Source organism: Camellia sinensis, chromosome 8 (assembly GCF_055761805.1).
Source record: "Camellia sinensis isolate YWXY chromosome 8, ASM5576180v1, whole genome shotgun sequence".
Classification (NCBI taxonomy): domain Eukaryota; kingdom Viridiplantae; phylum Streptophyta; class Magnoliopsida; order Ericales; family Theaceae; genus Camellia; species Camellia sinensis.
Window position 1 is genome coordinate 144,366,483 of NC_138968.1, and position 17,667 is coordinate 144,384,149.

The 17,667-nt window shown below is 36.8% G+C and overlaps 2 protein-coding genes across 2 annotated transcripts; one reads left to right on the forward strand and one right to left on the reverse strand.

Annotated features, from left to right (window-relative positions):
- Positions 1-7,118: 7,118 nt before the first annotated feature.
- LOC114317237 (glutaredoxin-C9) lies at positions 7,119-7,556 on the forward strand. Its single transcript, XM_028263947.2, has one exon. It carries the CDS (start codon positions 7,119-7,121, stop codon positions 7,554-7,556), a length of 438 nt encoding a protein of 145 aa, XP_028119748.2.
- A 1,280-nt stretch (positions 7,557-8,836) lies between these two features.
- On the reverse strand, positions 8,837-17,416 carry LOC114317235 (phosphorelay protein). The gene is made up of 5 exons (XM_082883658.1): positions 17,153-17,416; positions 16,467-16,950; positions 13,724-13,833; positions 11,991-12,095; positions 8,837-9,947 (listed from the first exon to the last, which is right to left on the reverse strand). The coding sequence occupies exons 2-5, from the start codon at positions 16,852-16,854 to the stop codon at positions 9,204-9,206; spliced, it is 1,347 nt and encodes a 448-aa protein (XP_082739784.1). The 5' UTR covers positions 16,855-16,950; positions 17,153-17,416; the 3' UTR covers positions 8,837-9,203.
- Between the last annotated feature and the right edge of the window lie 251 nt (positions 17,417-17,667).

Consider the following 17,667-nt stretch of genomic DNA (forward strand, 5'->3'; position numbering starts at 1 on the left):
AAGTCTCCCCGATAGCTCTGGCTATTGCATTACCTTCTTCAAAGGTTGATTAGTGAGCACCACTATGGAGTGAGCTTGGAAGTAAGGTCGGAGTTGTCTTGAGGCGATGACCAAGGTAAGGGCCATTTTTTTCAACAAAAGGTAGTTCTGTTCTGCCCTCCTGAGAGCTCGGCTAATGTAATAAATCGGACGTTGTACTGAGCTGTCTTCTCTAATGAGACCCGCACTAACTGCGGTGTTTGATACAGCTAAGTAGAAAAGAGGGTTTTGCTTAAGAGCGCCTGAGAGAGTAGATGGAGGTTGGCCATGCACTGTTTTAACTGTTGAAAGGCCTCTTCAGATTTGGTGGTCCACTCAAAGGTCTGTCGGAGGACTTTGAAAAAGGGAAGGCACTTGTCTTTTGCGCGAGAAATAAAACGGTTGAGGGCGGCGACTCTGTCGGTAAGCCGTTGAACCTCTTTGACCGTCCTGGGAGACTACATTTCTATCAGGGCCTTGATCTTTTTGGGGTTGGCCTCGATGCCCCGCTGAATGACCATAAAACCTAAGAATTTCCCAGATCCTACGCCGAAGGCGCACTTCTCTGGATTCAGCTTCATGTGATACTTGCGTAGGGTTTCGAAGGTCTTTCACAGGTCTGTCAAATGATCGGAGGAGAGTTTGCTCTTGACAAGCATGTCGTCAATATGGACTTCCATGTTCTGACCTATCTGATGGTGAAAGACAGCATTGACCAACTGTTGGTAAGTTGCTCTTGCATTTTTCAATCCGAAAGGCATAACACGATAGTGATAAGTTCCTCTGTCTGTGATGAAGGTGTGTTCCTGGTCTGCCGGGTGCATCAGAATTTGATTGTAGTTGGAGAAGGCGTCCATGAAACTGAGCATCTGATGTCTAGCGGTGGCGTCGACAAACAGATCTATGTAGAGGAGGGGATAACTATCTTTAGGGCAAGCTCGATTAAGGTCAGAGTAGTTAACGCAGAGTTGGCATTTACCGTTGATTTTACGGACCAAGACCACATTTGACAGCCATCTAGGGTAGAGAACGTTTTTGACAAACCGTGCCTCGAGTAGTTTGTCTACCTTAGAAGCAATAAGGGCGTTGCGTTCCGGGTGAAAGACACGTTGCTTCTGGCGAAAAGGTCAGAAGTGGGGCTTGATGCTGAGACGATGAGTGGTGAAGGAGGGATCGATACCCGGCATGTCGGAGTGGGTCCAGGCAAATACATCATTGTGCTCGGTTAGGAGGGCTGTAAGGTCGACCTTGGAAGGATAGTTGGCTGCCGATCTTGGCTATTTTTGTTGGGTTGGCAGAGTCGATGGAGACTTCAACAAGTTCTTCCACTTGTTCTCTTCTGACTAACTCGTCTTCGTCTCTGACGTCGAGTCCTCTGATGATCATGGCCTTCTTCAGCCTAACCACTTTGAGTGAAGCGACGTAGCATTCTCTGGCCACCGTCTGCTCTCCCCTCACGGTGCCAACCCCGAGGTTGGTAGGGAATTTTATGGCCAGATGGTATGTGGATGTGACAACTTGAAAAGCGTTAAGGGTTGTGTGGCCGAGGATGACGTTATAAGTAGAGGGACAATCGACGACAAGGAAAGTGAGTAACCTGGTGGTCTGCCTTGGATATTCTCCGATGGTGATGGAGAGATCAATGGAGCCTATGGAGGTCACCCGATCCCCCGTGAAGCCGAGCAGTGGGGTTCGGAGAGGGAACAATCTTTCTTCCCCGACCTTGAGCTGGCGATAAGCATTCAGTAAGATGATGTCTGAAGAGCTGTCGTTGTCGACAAGCACTCGTTTGACTTTGTAGTTGGACAGGAGAGTAGAGATGACAAGGGGGTCGTCATGAGGGTAACGGATGCCTGTGCAATTAGCCTCCGTAAAGGTGATGGGCTCCATCCACTGTTTGGGGTGTTTCAAGGGGCGATCCAATGTCGCGACTTCTTTGTCGGAGCCCTGCCTAATTTTTCGGAGTTTGGCGCATTGGGCTGAGCGGGATGGTCCTCCATAAGCATTCCCGTCGGCAATGACTCTGATCTCTCTGATCGGGGAAGCAAGGTTGCCTTGTGCTCGGGGTTGTGGTGGGGGCTGATCATTGACGTGGTTAGGTTGTGCGGTTGTCTGAGAGGGGTGTGTTGGCGGTTGCTCCTGGTAAGTTCGGTCCTTGGTCGTTGCTGGGGACGGGCTGCTGTGAACCGACTGAGGCGTCCCCGGCGTATTAAGCTCTCTACCTGGTCTTTAAGGTTAACACATTCCTCGGTGTTATGGCCGTAGTCCTGATGAAAACGGTAGTATTTGGATTGGTCTCACCGGTTGGAAGGAGACCGTGAGGGTTGTGGCCATTTCAAGTTGTAATCTCGTTGGATCTGGTTTAAGACTTGTTCCATAGGGGAGTTGAGGGGTGTATACCGTTCGAACCGATCGGGCGGTCGGGTAAGTGCCAATCGGTCGGCTTGAGCGGTTCGATCGGTATACTGAGGTGTTTGCTGTGTGTATTGGGTGGTTCTGGTTTCAGATTCCTTTCTCTTCTCTCTGAGGGTTGGATTTTTGGTTGTGGAATCTTGGCGGGCGGCCAGAGAATCTTCGGCATTCATGTATTTTTGGGCTTTGGAAAGGAATGTTGCCATGGAGGTTGGAGGGTTTTTGGGGAGGGAGAAAAGGAAATCGGATGATCGTAAACCAGCCATGAAAGCCGTGAGAATGACCTCGTCATCATTTTTCGCCACCTGCAAGGCCTCGGTATTGAAACGAGTGACAAAGCTGCGTAGCAATTCCCCCTCCGTTTGACGGATGTTGAGGAGCTGGGTCGCCGAGCGCCGTTGGCGCTGGGCACCAATGAAATGGCTAAGAAAGGACTCACTTAGGTATTGAAAAGTAGAGACGGAGTCCGTCGGCAGCTGACTGAACCAGAGTCGAGCCAACCCCTTGAGCGTCACAGGGAAAGCCTGACACATGATCTCATCAGGAAAAGCATGGAGGATCATTAGGGTCCTGTAAGTCTCCAAGTGATCGACCGGGTCTGTTGTGCCGTCAAAAGAGTCGATCGAGGGCATTTTGAACTTAGGAGGTAGGGTTGTCTCTGATGGAGGCGACAAACGGTGGATTGGCTGTTGTGGAGGGTTTATTCTGTATGTTCTGCATGATTCCTTGAAGTTGGAGTTTCATGGTTCGGAGCTCCACATCCCAGGCTGGAACGTTGTCACCACCAAAATGCAATGGAGGTTGGACACTACTAGCCTCTCTCTCAGGAGCAAGTGATTGGATTGGTGGTTGTAGACCCCGAGGTGGTGGATTCATATCTTGGGGTGGGGGTCGCAAACCCTCCAAGTTGGATGGGTGGGCTTGTTGGAAGGGATGGCTCGGAGTTCGTTCCCGGTTAGGTGGTATATCTTGTGGTGGTGGAGGAGGCATAGGGAGGTCTCGTTGAAGCAAAGCGTTGATCAAGGCTTGGTTTTGTTCGACTAGGCAGTTAATGTTGTTGATAAGTTTTGTGAAATACTGAGGTGGATTGTTTGGGTTAGGAGGGTCGGCTTGGGGGTCGACAACGTTATGTTGAGAAGCCATGGATCTCGTTGTGACCATCCACCTTGGTGGGTAGTAAGGAGGAATTATCGGGAGTGGGTCTCCGATAACAATGAGCACGATTGTCACACGGAGTAAAAGGTTTCCACAGACGCTAACTGATGGTGCTACTGGTCCCTGAGGAACGGGTCAGGCTGATCCACACTTCCTACACCGTTGTCCGATCGCTGGGCCCACTGAGAAACCTGCACAAGAGTCCAATGGGGAACGGGAGTCCCCCAGCGAACCCTCCAACGAGCAAGTCAGAGAAGAGAGATTAATGGAATATAGAGATAGGATGGTGATAAAGAACTTAACCTTCTTTTTGCCTTACCTACTTATATCCTTTATTCATCATTTCTTTGTCCATTCCGACCTGTCATGTTGGCCGAAAGCCTATGTTTTAGCTTGCCTTATTCATGGTGAGGCTGTTCTGTCCTGACGTGAAAGAGTTCTTGTATTAAATGCTGTAGAGAACCTCATTAATGGCTGATGTGTGGTGTAATAACTCTGTAGGATCTTTGTCTGCTTATTTGGCTGGTTTTTCTCTTGGCAAATGTTTAGATGTCATTAGTTCTTGGTGCAACGTTGGGCTCTAGCAATGTTGGGCTTTAGTATTTGAATTATGTATTAGGCTCTAAGTGATGGGGCCAAAAGCCCCTATAGGCCCACCTATGTCAGAAATAATTTTTAAAAATTAAAAAAATATTTTTTTTATATTTATTTTTATCAAATTAATGTATATTTTATCAAATTGACAACTTTATTTTTTAAATGGAGCAATAATGCCTTTAATTGTTCTCATTTGAAACGACATTCAAAATTCAAGATAATATATATCACAATTAAAATTTCAAGGATTAAAGTAACACAAGTCCAAAACTATAGAAACCGTTAATATAATTCGCCCTTATTTTTAAAAGTTACCACTAAATTCTAATTTCTTCAACAAAAAAAAAAAATGCATGAATACCAATAATTCCTTACAAATATTTAAATTTATAGGCATGTATTTATAAATATAAATATTTGTAAAGAATAGGTGATTTCAGTGATGGTAGTAATGTTGTGTAGCATAACACTATAATGTTACAGATGTCACACTTATGTATCATTTTTAATATATCATCTTTACATTAGAGATAAGCATAAGTAGTGAGATTTATTATATTAATATAATAATAACATATAAAATAATATATATTAAAAAAAATTGATAATTATAACACGGTTTCGTTTAAGAAGTGGGTTGATTTTTTGATTTTTTGACTTTTTTTACTATTTTAGTCTGGGCTAAAAAGTTTGGTTTGAAAAGAGTTTTTTGGTTTTTTAGCTTTTTTGAATTTTTTTGTGAAAGAAGAGTGTAATGATTATGGATTGGATGCAATGTTTTATTTGTTGTGGTTAAAATAACTTATTTTATCTTTTGTGACTAAAAAAAAAAAAAAAAAAAAAAAAAAAAAAAAAAAAAAAACCATAAATCAACTTACCAAACGGATACTTTTATAGGTAAATATGATATATTAACCAACCAGTTGACTATGAAGGGTGGCAGCTAGCGAGCTCCGCGCTGTCCTTTTATTTCTTTGCCCTTTGTTTTTCCAATACTGCATACCATACGGTACGTACCAGGTTGTTATTAGTAGTATATCATTCTTGGAAATTTTAAGGTATCTTTAATTTTAGAATCATTATTTTAATAAAAAAAAATTTAAAACTCTTTTTAAAGTTTATAATTAACCACTCAAATCAAAAAAAAAAAAAAAAATTAATTCAAAATTTAATTTTTTTTTCAAAATTCTATTTCTAAAACAAAAAATATATATATATATTTCAATTTTTAAAATTTTGTTCTTTAAAATTATTTTTTATTTTTTTATTTTTGAAGAAAAATATATATTTTTTTTAAAAAAAAATTTGTTATTTTTTTAAGTATTGACCAAATAATTTGTTATAATTTAGATATATATGACATGAGTAATCCAAAAAATTTTAAATTTTTTTTTAAAAAAATTAAAATATTTTAAAAAATAAAATAAAAATTATATATTTAAAATAAAATTTTTTAAATATTTTAAAAAATACAACGCACAAATATAGTAAATACCGGGCACATTAAAAAATAAATAAAAATTTAAAATAAAAAATATTTACTCTAAAAAAATAAAATTAAGAAAATTTTTAAATATTAAAAAAATAAATTCAAAACAATTTTAAAATACAACTCAAAACTCAAAAATTATTTAAAATTTATAACTAAATAAATTTTCTTCTTTCAAAATATAATCCTATACTCAAATCATATTCTAAAATTAAATTAAACGATGCCTAACATTCGAGATCTACTTAGTTTGCTGACATCAACACACACCCTCCTTTTCTTTCATGCTTATGTCACAATTAGGAACTAAAGACAAAATATCTAAGATATTTTGCATACTTAAGCATGATGTGATATGATTGTGCCTTTTTGCCTACTGGTTAGGCAAAATTAATTGTCACCACCCTCTTTAAACTTATCATAAGATTAATTTCCATATCCAATTCCAACCAATACTCGCACATATATCTATATGGATTCATATTTTCTCAAGTTTAAATTTATATTTTATTGTGTTATCTGAATGTGTGAGATTTATTATAGATTTTATTTTCATAAATCAAATATTTATTTTATAGAACTTTTTATGGATATCATTAATTCGATAATCATTATATTTTTGTTTTATATTATCTTTAAAAAAAATAAATAAATTATTTTTAAAAACACATTTGTCGTTCAATTTTTTGAGAAAAACGTAATATAATGAAAAAATGTTATGATTATTTGATTCACTTAATTTTTTTATATAGATAATATATATAAAAAAAAATTCTAAAAAATAAACAATTCACATCATTGAAATGGAATCTATAATACCCAAATAATACGATCTAATTCATATTTAAATTTTAAAAATATGTAAACTTATTTATGTAATAAATTTATATATATATATGCGAAATTATTTGTGTTTGGAGACACTTCATTGTTCAAAAAATAATAATAACTGTTACATTTATTCAATTTTAAACATAGGATGATTCATTTAATATTTTTGAAAACAGTTTTATTATATAGATTTAATTATTAAAATAAATATAAGGAGAGAGGAGTGGGTCAGTGTGCGTGTGTGAGGCAGTTAACGTGGGGTGGGTTTCATATAGTGGGTGACGTAGCTCATGTGGGGTACCAAAAAACAAAAAAAAAAAGTGGCAAGACTAATAATGAAACGTAAGCAACACCACACCACACCACACCACACCCCATTATATGTAAATCTATTAGTATGTAATATGTAACCGCGTAAAGAATGCGTAACAGCCGTTGACGCCGGACTCTTCCAAGTCATCCTCCCATCCTCAACCATAACCTCTCATCACCCTTCCATTCGTCTCTCTCTATAGGTATATAAATGCATATAACCCATTACAAACCCACCCCACACTACAAGACTACCCAAACACCTACTTCTACTTCTACTTCTACTTCTCTCTTGAAAATAACTATGCAAGAAGCTATTCCTTACAAGATCTGGGTACCAAATCCCCAACACCCTTTTCAAAGCCGATCAGCACTGGTGAACAAAGATATTGGGTCAGATTCAGGATCAACAAAAGGTGGTGGTGATGATGATATAAAGAACATGGTTTTGGAGAACGCTGTCATAGTCTTAGGCAGGCGTGGTTGTTGCATGAGTCATGTGGTTAAGCGACTCCTTCAGGGCCTAGGTGTAAATCCGGCAGTCCACGAGGTCGACGAAGACGATGAGACTAGTGTTTTTCGTCAATTGGAGGGCATCGTCGGACAAGCTGCTGGTCGGATGCAGTTTCCGGCGGTGTTCATCGGAGGTCAGTTGTTCGGAGGGTTGGATCGGATTATGGCTACTCATATTACTGGAGAGTTGATTCCTGTGTTGAAACAAGCTGGGGCTTTATGGCTTTGATGTGATATAATTCATTTTCACTAATTTTAGTTTCATTTCTTAGCACTTTTTTTTTACACTTTGTTTTCTTCTTTTCCTTTACAAGAAATTGCATGGAGGCAATTGATTAGTTTTGAGCTTTTTTTATTTTTATTTTCCAATTTTGATTTAAGAAAAGAAAAAGGTCACATGGATTTGTAAAATTGTTTCACAAGTTTTGAATAAAAAAATTTGGGATGTGCATAGATCATTGTATGAATAAATAATTTTGTGGATATATTTTGAAGGATCGATAGGCAATACATGAATGATCTCTCCCTCTCTCTCCTAAAAGATTTGGGTGTAACAGTAACACGGTTGATGTGGTATCCGAACACAATAAAATTACAAAATGTGGAATGTAAATCTTAATTTTCAGATGCCACGAAAAATTTAAATAATTAAATAGTGATCCCAACACCATGGTATCACTGTTGGACTCAAGGTTTTTTCATCTCTCTCTCGTTGAAATTTCTGGGACTTTCATTTATGAGCTACGCAACTGGGACTTTTTGCTTAGCTCGAATTTGAGCTTGGCTTGAATGGTTTAAATTTCATCTTGTTAGTCGTCCGGTGAAAAGATTGATAATTGTGATCTGACAAAATGATAATTATAGTAGACAAGTGTTTTATCTAATCGTCTGAATAGTTGCCTGATTGATAAATCAGTGAACAGTAATTTCAGTCATTCGAGGTAGCTCAATTTAGCTACCAAAGATTTTCTTCAATTATTTTTTTGGGGCTTTGGAGGTTTCCACCTACATTGGATGCAACGTGTTCAACTCTCCTCCGTTATTATTAGTGCTCGAAACCACTATTTGACACTCGCAGGTCCACATGTTAATATTTCAACAATTTTTTTGAATGGTTCATAATAAAATTTTAGCGTTTTAAGCTCACAAATCACAAAAACACAAAAATTAAAAAAATTACATCATTAGTTAAGTCTATATGTTCTGTTCAGTTGTGTCATGATTTGATCTTATTTTATTGATTTTTAAATTGTTAAAATATTTGAGAAACTTAACAATAACAAAGTCCATTTTACATCATAAATAAGGGATTCCCAAAACAAAAAAGTGGTGGTGCTGTGAGAATTGCGTAGGAGGTCATGGTGGTACAGGAACTTCATTCGATATTACCTAGTTTCAAAAGACCGAGTTCACCTGAAGATATGGAGTTACAGAATCGAGTAATACATTGTTCAGGTTAAGGCCAGAACTAAATTAAAAGATAGTTCAATATTCAAGGCCATGCTCACATACATAACAATCGCGAAATCCTCATTTCATTTTTTCGGCACGCTGATTTGAATACCAATACACAATAAGAAAATATTTGACAAACACATCCGTCAACAAAAAATGAAAAATGTACTGGGTAAAATGTAGTTCCTCACTGGTCCATGTTTGTCCAGAGTCAGGTTCTTGCTCACTGTAATTTGTGGGGTATAGAACAGCTCATATGGAAATGTTAGAAGAGTTAAAAGACAGATTAAAAAACAACAAATGACGCTTCACAGCCAAGATTTTTAGCTTACAGAATCAAACCATGAATCAAAATCATCTAATACTTTAGACTTCGAAACAGGGCCAGAGGAAGAAGACATAGTATTACGATGGGCAACCCTTACCTCATGGGACTTGATGTGTCCTTTTGATTTGTTGGATTGGATGTTTCCTTGAGTAGATCATCAAGGGCATCATCAAAGTTGGCTGTAACTGAAGCTGATTTAGATAAATCAGGTCCTTTCTTCAAATGTTGAGCAGGAGCTGAATGAACATATGGATTTCCTCCTAATAGTGAAGTTGAAGTTTCTTGTTGATGAACTGAAAATCTACCACGGGAGGATGTTTCCTTCAGTAAATCATCAAGGGCATCATCAAAATGGGTGGTCACTGAAGCGGCTTTGGATGAATCCAACCTTGACGAAGTTCCTTGTTTTTCAACCGAAAATGTGTCCGTAAACGTTTTTTTGACACCAGAGGAATCAAGGAAGTTCGTTTCATTGCCCAAGTCAAGAAGGAAATCGAGGTCTGCTTCAGCAGCTGCTGCCTCAAATCTAGATGATTTCTCATTTGGGTTTGCAACAGAAATGCCCTTTGATTGTGCTCTATACTGCACTGTACTTTCACCAGTTCCCCTGGATTGACTTTGTTTATCCTTAATTGGATCCGTTGACTTCAATCCTTTATTAAATGAGGTTGAAACTGAATCGTAAATGGCAGAAGAGTTGGGTGACATAAAGTCACTAATGTGATCCTCCATCTTATCAACTAATTCATCAGAATTTATCACCACTACTTCACTTTGGCATGCAACTTGTACTTGGTCAGATTCCCGATTGAAACTTGTTTGTATTTCTTCTGTGCACTGTAACATACAACACAAAATATGTAAAACCCATACTATCAAATCCATTAAAATGCAAATCACTTGGAAAAAAATCTCATTTGGTAATGACTTGCAAAGGTTTAAATCCTCTCCAGTCCAGATTAAACTGTAGCAATATTTCTAAACAGGGTTGGTAGGTCTCATAACTAAATTATAGCATTAAAAAGTTAACTGATATGCATTCTTGGGATAAAAAATTTAATTGCTGACAATTAAACCAGTGTGACTATTAGATCTGAAACAGAACAATTCTTAGTTGCACAGCGTGGGAGAGACAGCATTATGTATTTTATATTATAAATATATTGTAAGAATTTTTTTTATTACTTAGTTACGATATATATGTTAAGTGTCTACATTGCATAACCACTTAAAACTGAGCATAGAAAATTCTCATCATAAAAATAAGTATTCATCACAAACAATATATATATGTTTACTCCTCACTCACATAGCCCAAATTGAAGATCTATCAAAAAATCTACATCTTTTAATTCCTAGAAAAAAAATGTTTAAGACCTCTACAATGTCAATTGTTGATTTGTTTATAAATCAATCAACTAAGACTCAACCCCCTGCCACATTAATGTAGGTAAATTTAGGGGTGATGTTTTAAGGGATTTCTAGTGTGACTCTAATTTCTAAGAGGTAAGACAAAATCTAAGATAAATATTATTCTCTACATAGTATCTTTAGCCATGGTAGCTTTTCATTTATTTCTTTGGAATTCATAATTTAAGTGGCATTCCTATTTGGAATCACAATTCTATTTTGACGGAAATGCGGTTCTGTCGTTATTCTTACTTCAAACCGTGGAATCACTGCTCTAGAGCAGAATGGTCACCGCCCAAAAAGAGATTTCTGGAACTGAGGAACAACTATTATACTATACATTCAGCAACAGCCTTTCTTGAAAATTTTGAAGTCATCAAATTGGTAGCTTATCAAGTTAATAACATAGAAGAAAAAGTCACTACATTAAACGGCAAATATAATGCATTGCACCCATGCATGCACTGCATATATGTATTTACATGTGCATGTTCATGTGTAGAATAATAAGAGCACAATTCAAGTATTCAACCTCAGATGACCACGTCAATAAAACTTGAAACCACAATGAATACAATACCATGGAACAATTTGTAACCAAATGGACAAACAATGATAAACTATTCCACAAGACATAGGAAGCATTAGTAAAATGCTCTATTTCTTGCTTAAGCCTTAGCAAATCCCTGGAAAATAACCCTAATTGTTCATCATACACAAGCAACAACACTTACCTGGGCTATGAAGAAACACACAATATTTTAGGAAGTATCCAATACTCACGTATCAGCGTAATCCAAAGTACTTTTGAAGAAATCAAATTTTGCAGACGGGATAAAATAAGATAGGAAGAGAAAAGATGCAATAACTATTTTGAAAGTAGAACCTTAATTAGCAAAGACTACAAGAAAAATCTAGATACACAAATGAACAGTTGCTCCAAAAACCATCAAATAATGCAAGGGGACATCCAAACTTTTATGAGTAATGCTACATATACTGAGATTGCTTACCCACTAGATACAAGCCAGTAAGGACCGACATTAATTAATACAAGCGGGAACCACTTATTTGTGTCTAGTGAGTAAGAAATGTGGCTGTATAGCATTTTCCAACTTTTATATAGAGATCCAAAATAATTAAGTTGCAGTCCACAAACACTGCAATTGCAAAACAGGCAGTGATAATTCTGAAACAACTCAATTAGTGAGTAAAACGTGTTAGATGCACAGAAAAGAAATCCATTTTTTGAAGTTTGATCCATCCAGAACTATTCACCAGAGAAATTTGTGAATTTTATTCAATAATCCCAAGAAATCATGAACATCATACAAAAGATACTTGAAGCTCGGGAAAAAATAGGACCATTCACCTCAACTCATGATGACACTTGCCATGGACTGTAACAGGACAATTTCAAATTGCTTAAAGTGTGTGATGTGTGTGTGGATGTGGGTGGGGAATACATACCAGCTCTGGCAGTAAACAGTCTTGTTCAATGAAGAGCCTTTGTGACAAATCTACTTTTGAAAGTTGTTCCGCAAGAAGGTGTAGATTAAGGGACAGAAAAGACGCCTATACCATGAAGGAAAAGGGAGAGAAGTAAGAGAGAATATCCATGTGAGGCAACCAACACATGTCAATTAAGAAAAGAAAAAAAAACGCAAGTAAACAAATAAACAAAGGAAACAGTTAGGTTGCGTTTGGTAGAGCTTTAGAATTATAATTTGATAATAGAGTTGTATTTTGAGTATGTGAATTTTAGAATTATGATTTAAGTATAGAAAATTTGTTTGGTTATGAGTTTTAAAAAGAATTTGAATTGAGTGATGTGACATATAATATTGAAAAGTGGATGTTTTGAAAAGTGTTTTGAAAAGTGAGTGTGGAATTAATTGTCTAAAGTTGTAACGAAACAACACACTCAAACTAAGGGATAGAATTAAACTTCAAAAACTCTACCAAACAGAGCCTTAGTAGCTTGCAGTAAATTCTTGGAATTTGATGAAAATTTAGTTTGAAAAATGGAATGCACAATAGGGAATCATATAGTTAAGAATGTGATAAGCTCCTTTTTTCTTTAAAAAAAAGGCATGACAAGCCAAGGTCAAATTATAAGCCACGATACCCCATTTGTTACACACGTGGCTGCATTGGCAGGCAAGGTAATTTGCAGTCGGCATACAAATTGTCTACACTTTCAGCTCACACACGTCTGCCCAAGAATTTACGGGTTTCCATTACGGTAACTTTTCTTTTTTTTCTTCTTTTCCATATCACACACGGAAGCTGCAGATTATGCCTATTTGCCATGTCCAGACTCAACAAGGCCGGCCCTGGGCGAAGGCCACTAAGGCCTGTACCTAGGGCCCCCAAATTTTGGCACAAAATATGGCCCCAAATTTATTAATTTTATATTATATTAAAAGTTCAAAGCCTAATCTTTTTTTATTATTTGAGGCTTAGTCTAAAAAGCCCCTCAAAAAAATTTGTTGAGCCAAATTAAAAATATATATAATCATTGCTAAGTCCAATTAATTTGAGTCTTTGTAATGATTTTTTCATATCTTAATATATAAAAATAAAGTTTAATGATTATATGTGTAATGAAACTATTATAGCTACTAAATAATAAAAAAATTATTGGAAACTTATTATTTTATTCGTAATTTCTTTTTATAAAAAAATATATGTGGGAGGGCCCCGCTTTGAAAACCCGCCTAAGGCCCTATAAATCTCAGACCCGGCCTTAAGACTCAAGCTGTTCTAAGACCTAAATTATCTAACAGTCTGAGAACGGAAAAAATAGTGGGTAAATTTGCGTTTTGACTTAGCACTACCCCCACTACCTCCCTACCCTTCTCCACTTCAAAATTTCGAAGGCCTCCCATGACACTCCCCAGCCTACAACCTCTTGCTTCCATCACCCCTTCATGCTGTATATCTCATTTTGTGTATAAGGTCCCTACTTACTTTCAAAATTACAAACAAAACAAATTTTAGATATAAGCTAGAACTGTAGAGCTTTATGTATGAACTTGTGTATACGGGCTAATAAATGGGAATGGTTAGATTTTTTAACAAGTTTATTGAAAGATAATTATGCATATCTGTCAACCCTACACAATTCTTCCTATTTATCTCAATTTTGGAATTTGGGTCACATCTAACAAAGAAACAACGAATGAAAAATGATAAAATACCTCCTGACTGGTCGTTGCTCTATCCTCCACAACAAAATTATCATCTCTGGTCCATGATAGAATTCCTTGTCCCCTTACAGAAAGCAGAGAGCCAACTCCCTGATTGAAGTCTAAGAAAAATTGAAGTCAATCTCCTGTAATACTGCAGATTGAAACTTTCATATCAAGCAATTCTCAGTCCACATGAATTGATTGAAATTCCATCAAGACTTCTCAAACAAACATTGTAAAAGAAAGCTCTGTGGCTGCTTAAGAATAGTAGCTTCATAACAAGACAAACAACATGGTAATGTGAATTTTTTTTATTTTTTTGACAAGTGACAAGGTAATGTGAAAATTGATAACCAATTCAAAGACACAATCAAATTTACTAGGCGGTACCAAAGAATCATTAGTGATAACACCACCAAGGAGCAAAATCAAATGCTGACAGGGTAGAAATAGGCTTGGTATATGAACAAGCTATTATTACCATTGCTGTGCAGCTATATAGTTTACATGTCCATACTTCAGAATATCCAACCCTAGAAAAAAAGTATTTATGCAAATATATCACCAGATAAATTGCATGCAAGTATACGAGATCTTGAGAAAGAAAATATAATGATAAAACACTGTGGACTAGAAGTAAGGGGGTGCAGCCCATGTACACTATACAAACACAAAGGAGACTGTTGTATGCCCCTTACTCAGTAGAATCTACAAAATCCAAATAACTTTCTAGGGAAGGATCCACCCTATCTTTTATCAAAAAAGAAAAAGTCTACACCTTTAGAAGAATGCCAATTCCTTTATCCCCTATACACACCACATCAAGCAAACAGTAACCCATTCGAAGGCCGCCTCCTCTCACTCGAAAAACATCCCCTCCTCCTATCACTAACAACCTCTACCACTGTTTTAGGAATACCCACAACACACCAATAGGGCCGAAAGCAACATCTACATATTCCCTTGCTAATCAACAGTGGATAAGGAAATGATCCACCAACTCCTCTGGCTTTATAAACATACAACACCAGTTAGTAATATTCTTCCTCTTGATTAGGTTATCAACACTCAGGATCTTTCCATGTGACGGCTCTCAACCCAAAAAATAGAAAGGAAGCCATCTTTTAGAGAACCTTGGACTTCCCTTTTCAAGGAAAATCAACAGAACCATTATCTACTAAGCAATTGCCAAAAACGCTTTACCCCAAGCCTCCAAGACTTGAGAGGTAAACCATCACGCTTCATCCTCCCCTCCTCTCCAAACATCATGCATCCTATACAAAGTTTCATGGAACTCCATCATTTCCCTTTACGCCCCAATCATGCACACTACTAGAAGTGTGCATGTCTTTTCCACAATGCTACCAAAGGGAAGACCCTATACAAGGGCCTATCTCTGCACCAAACATCTAAACCAAAAATTTAACCTTTCCCCATGTCCAACAACAAATTGAATATGCTTCACAAAATAAGCCCAACCATTCCCTGTACCCATACTCCATATGAAGAAGATACCTCCATGATGGTCGAATCGCCACAAACTTTCGCGTATTTTCCTACCAATAGTCCCCTCTACACAAGCCCCTTTTCCATAGCGTATACCAATGCAACCATTTACCCCAAAATGCCTAATTCACAATGCAAGCCTTCTAATTCCTAAGCCTCCTGAAGATTCTCAAAATATAGAATAAACATTATGATGGATTGGTAGTAAAGAGAAGCAATCGCGCTATAGTATTTACATTCAAAATCTAGAACTCCAAAAATTGTACTAATTTCAAGAATTTCATCAATTAGTAACAAGTCTTAACCTTCAATAAATATCATTGATGTTTTGATTCTCCCTATCCATAATCAACCCCACCTTTTGATAAACTTCTTCCTTTTCCCATTCGCCTTGTAAAACAACTTTGTATTATTGTCACACTCTTTAAGCCATTTCATTTTTGCCTTCCCAAGAAGGTTATTTCCTAAACACAACTTTCCCCAATTTAATCTTTAGGTTCAACCTTTCTTTTCTAATACACCCATCCAAGTCTCCTTTAACCTCAATACTATCCAACTCGTCAATCCTTTTTGCAATTCCATTATTCAATTCCTTCATATCCCTTAAAATCTCCTTGTTTGGAACTTTTAACTTATCCTTCATGAACTTGAGTTTTTCATGAATTTAATTCCCAACCTGGAACGCTGCAACTACCCCACAGCTCCTCAGAATTTCTTAAAAGACTAGTGTTCAAGCCAGATGTTTTTAAATCTTAAGGAGGTAGGACTAGGACCTCACTTAAAAGGATAACTCTCTAGCACCCACAAAACAATGGTAAAAAACTGCCATAGGAAGCACCTCCTCTCTTACATTCAAAAATCTTTCTTCCCAATCCTTATAACAAAAAAAAAAAAAATCCAATCTATGACAAACCAAATTAGCTTGAAGATTTGACCATGTGAACCTAGCATTCGACAAAGGAGGATAAATCAACTCCAAAGGTGTTGGGTTTTGTCTGTGTGTCTTACTTCCTTTAAAAAAATATAAACCTTGGATGGTATTCTTGTCTTTTTTTCTTTTCTTTTCTTTTTTTTTTTAATATAAAAAAAAATGAGAATCAAATCACCAATGAAAAATTAGTAAAGCAATGACAACTAATCATTCAAAGTTAGACAAAATGAGATCCATATCTCCTTTACCCACATACAAATAGATAAAATTAAAATGATACAACCTATACAATTCACATCAGGAGCAAGGTCCTACCAGTGAGAACATCACCAAACGAAGGAAAGCTCTCCGAATCCGAAGAAATATTTGTATGAGACTGAGACATAGCCTCAGAAATCAGGTAACCATAGTCTGCCCCTTTACTCTTTGGCACAAAATCAGTTGTTTGACTCGTAATATTATGGGATGGATCTTCCGAACCTGAATCATATTCTTCCTCATAACGATCCCAATTCGAGGGGAGTGCACTAAAACCCTTAGACTCATTGGGTTTCTCTCTGACTTGCTTTCCCGATTGCTTCTTCGCACCACTGGCTCCTACTTGGCCCACTAAAGGAGCTTTCAGTGTTGGATTCGGATGGTGCTTCTTACTGTGGTGTTGAGAATGGGCTCTCTTTGACTTTGCCAAAGCTTTTGTATCCATGGTTTATAAAAATTTAGAATTTTCCAGTGTAGTGTAACACAAATGGGGATTTTAGTTTTTCAACATAACACAAATGGTGCATATAATTCACAAACCCTGCAAAGATATAGTGAATTTCAGACAATTGAAGAATAATTCAGAGCTCCTAGGCTTATTGCTTAAAATCTTTTTGAGCAAATAAGCAGCTAATAACAGATTGGCTTAAGTTGGGTTTGTACATTTTTGATTCAACATAATTTAGGGCTTTAATCACAATTCCATACCATATTTCAAAAAAAAAAAAAAAAAAAATCCATACCAGGAGGAGGTAAGAGACCAGGAACAGACGCGGGAATGAGAAAGAGCGAACGAGAAAAGAGAAGATGAGAGATACCATAGAGAGGGAGTTGCGTTGTGCTTTGGAGAAGACTGAGAATGATCGGGTGAGCGTTGTGTCGTGCATTCAACTAGGGTTTTGATTCTGATTCGGTGCGTGGAGTGCACTGTGCACATCTCCAAATTTTTACTGTACTAATTCTCTCTCTCTCTCTCTCTTGTCAAATTTGTTTCGAAATATATGTTATTTAAAAAAATTAAAAATTTTCCAAAAAATATCTGACGAATTACCCACCGTAAAATTTCTAATGTTTTATTGATTTAATAGCATTTTCAACGGTTTAACAAAATTTTCATTAAATTTGAGTAAAAAAAAATTGATTTTCTTGATTTGATACGCGTACCTCCAATGGTTATAGTTATTGTAGTGTGCATCAAAAAAGGAAATGAACATCCGGTGAGTCGACCGGTTCAAAAAAAATTTAAACCGTTTGAACC

Excerpts from the sequence above, each read along its gene's own strand:
- LOC114317237 (XM_028263947.2), top strand. The coding sequence starts at position 7,119 with ATGCAAGAAGCTATTCCTTACAAGATCTGGGTACCAAATCCCCAACAC.
- LOC114317235 (XM_082883658.1), bottom strand. The coding sequence starts at position 16,854 with ATGGATACAAAAGCTTTGGCAAAGTCAAAGAGAGCCCATTCTCAACAC. Across the intron at positions 13,834-16,466 it reads GTTTGGTGATGTTCTCACTG|ACTTCAATCAGGGAGTTGGC; the intron begins GTAGGACCTTGC and ends AATTTTTCTTAG. Across the intron at positions 9,948-11,990 it reads ACTGTTTACTGCCAGAGCTG|TGCACAGAAGAAATACAAAC; the intron begins GTATGTATTCCC and ends TGTATGTTACAG.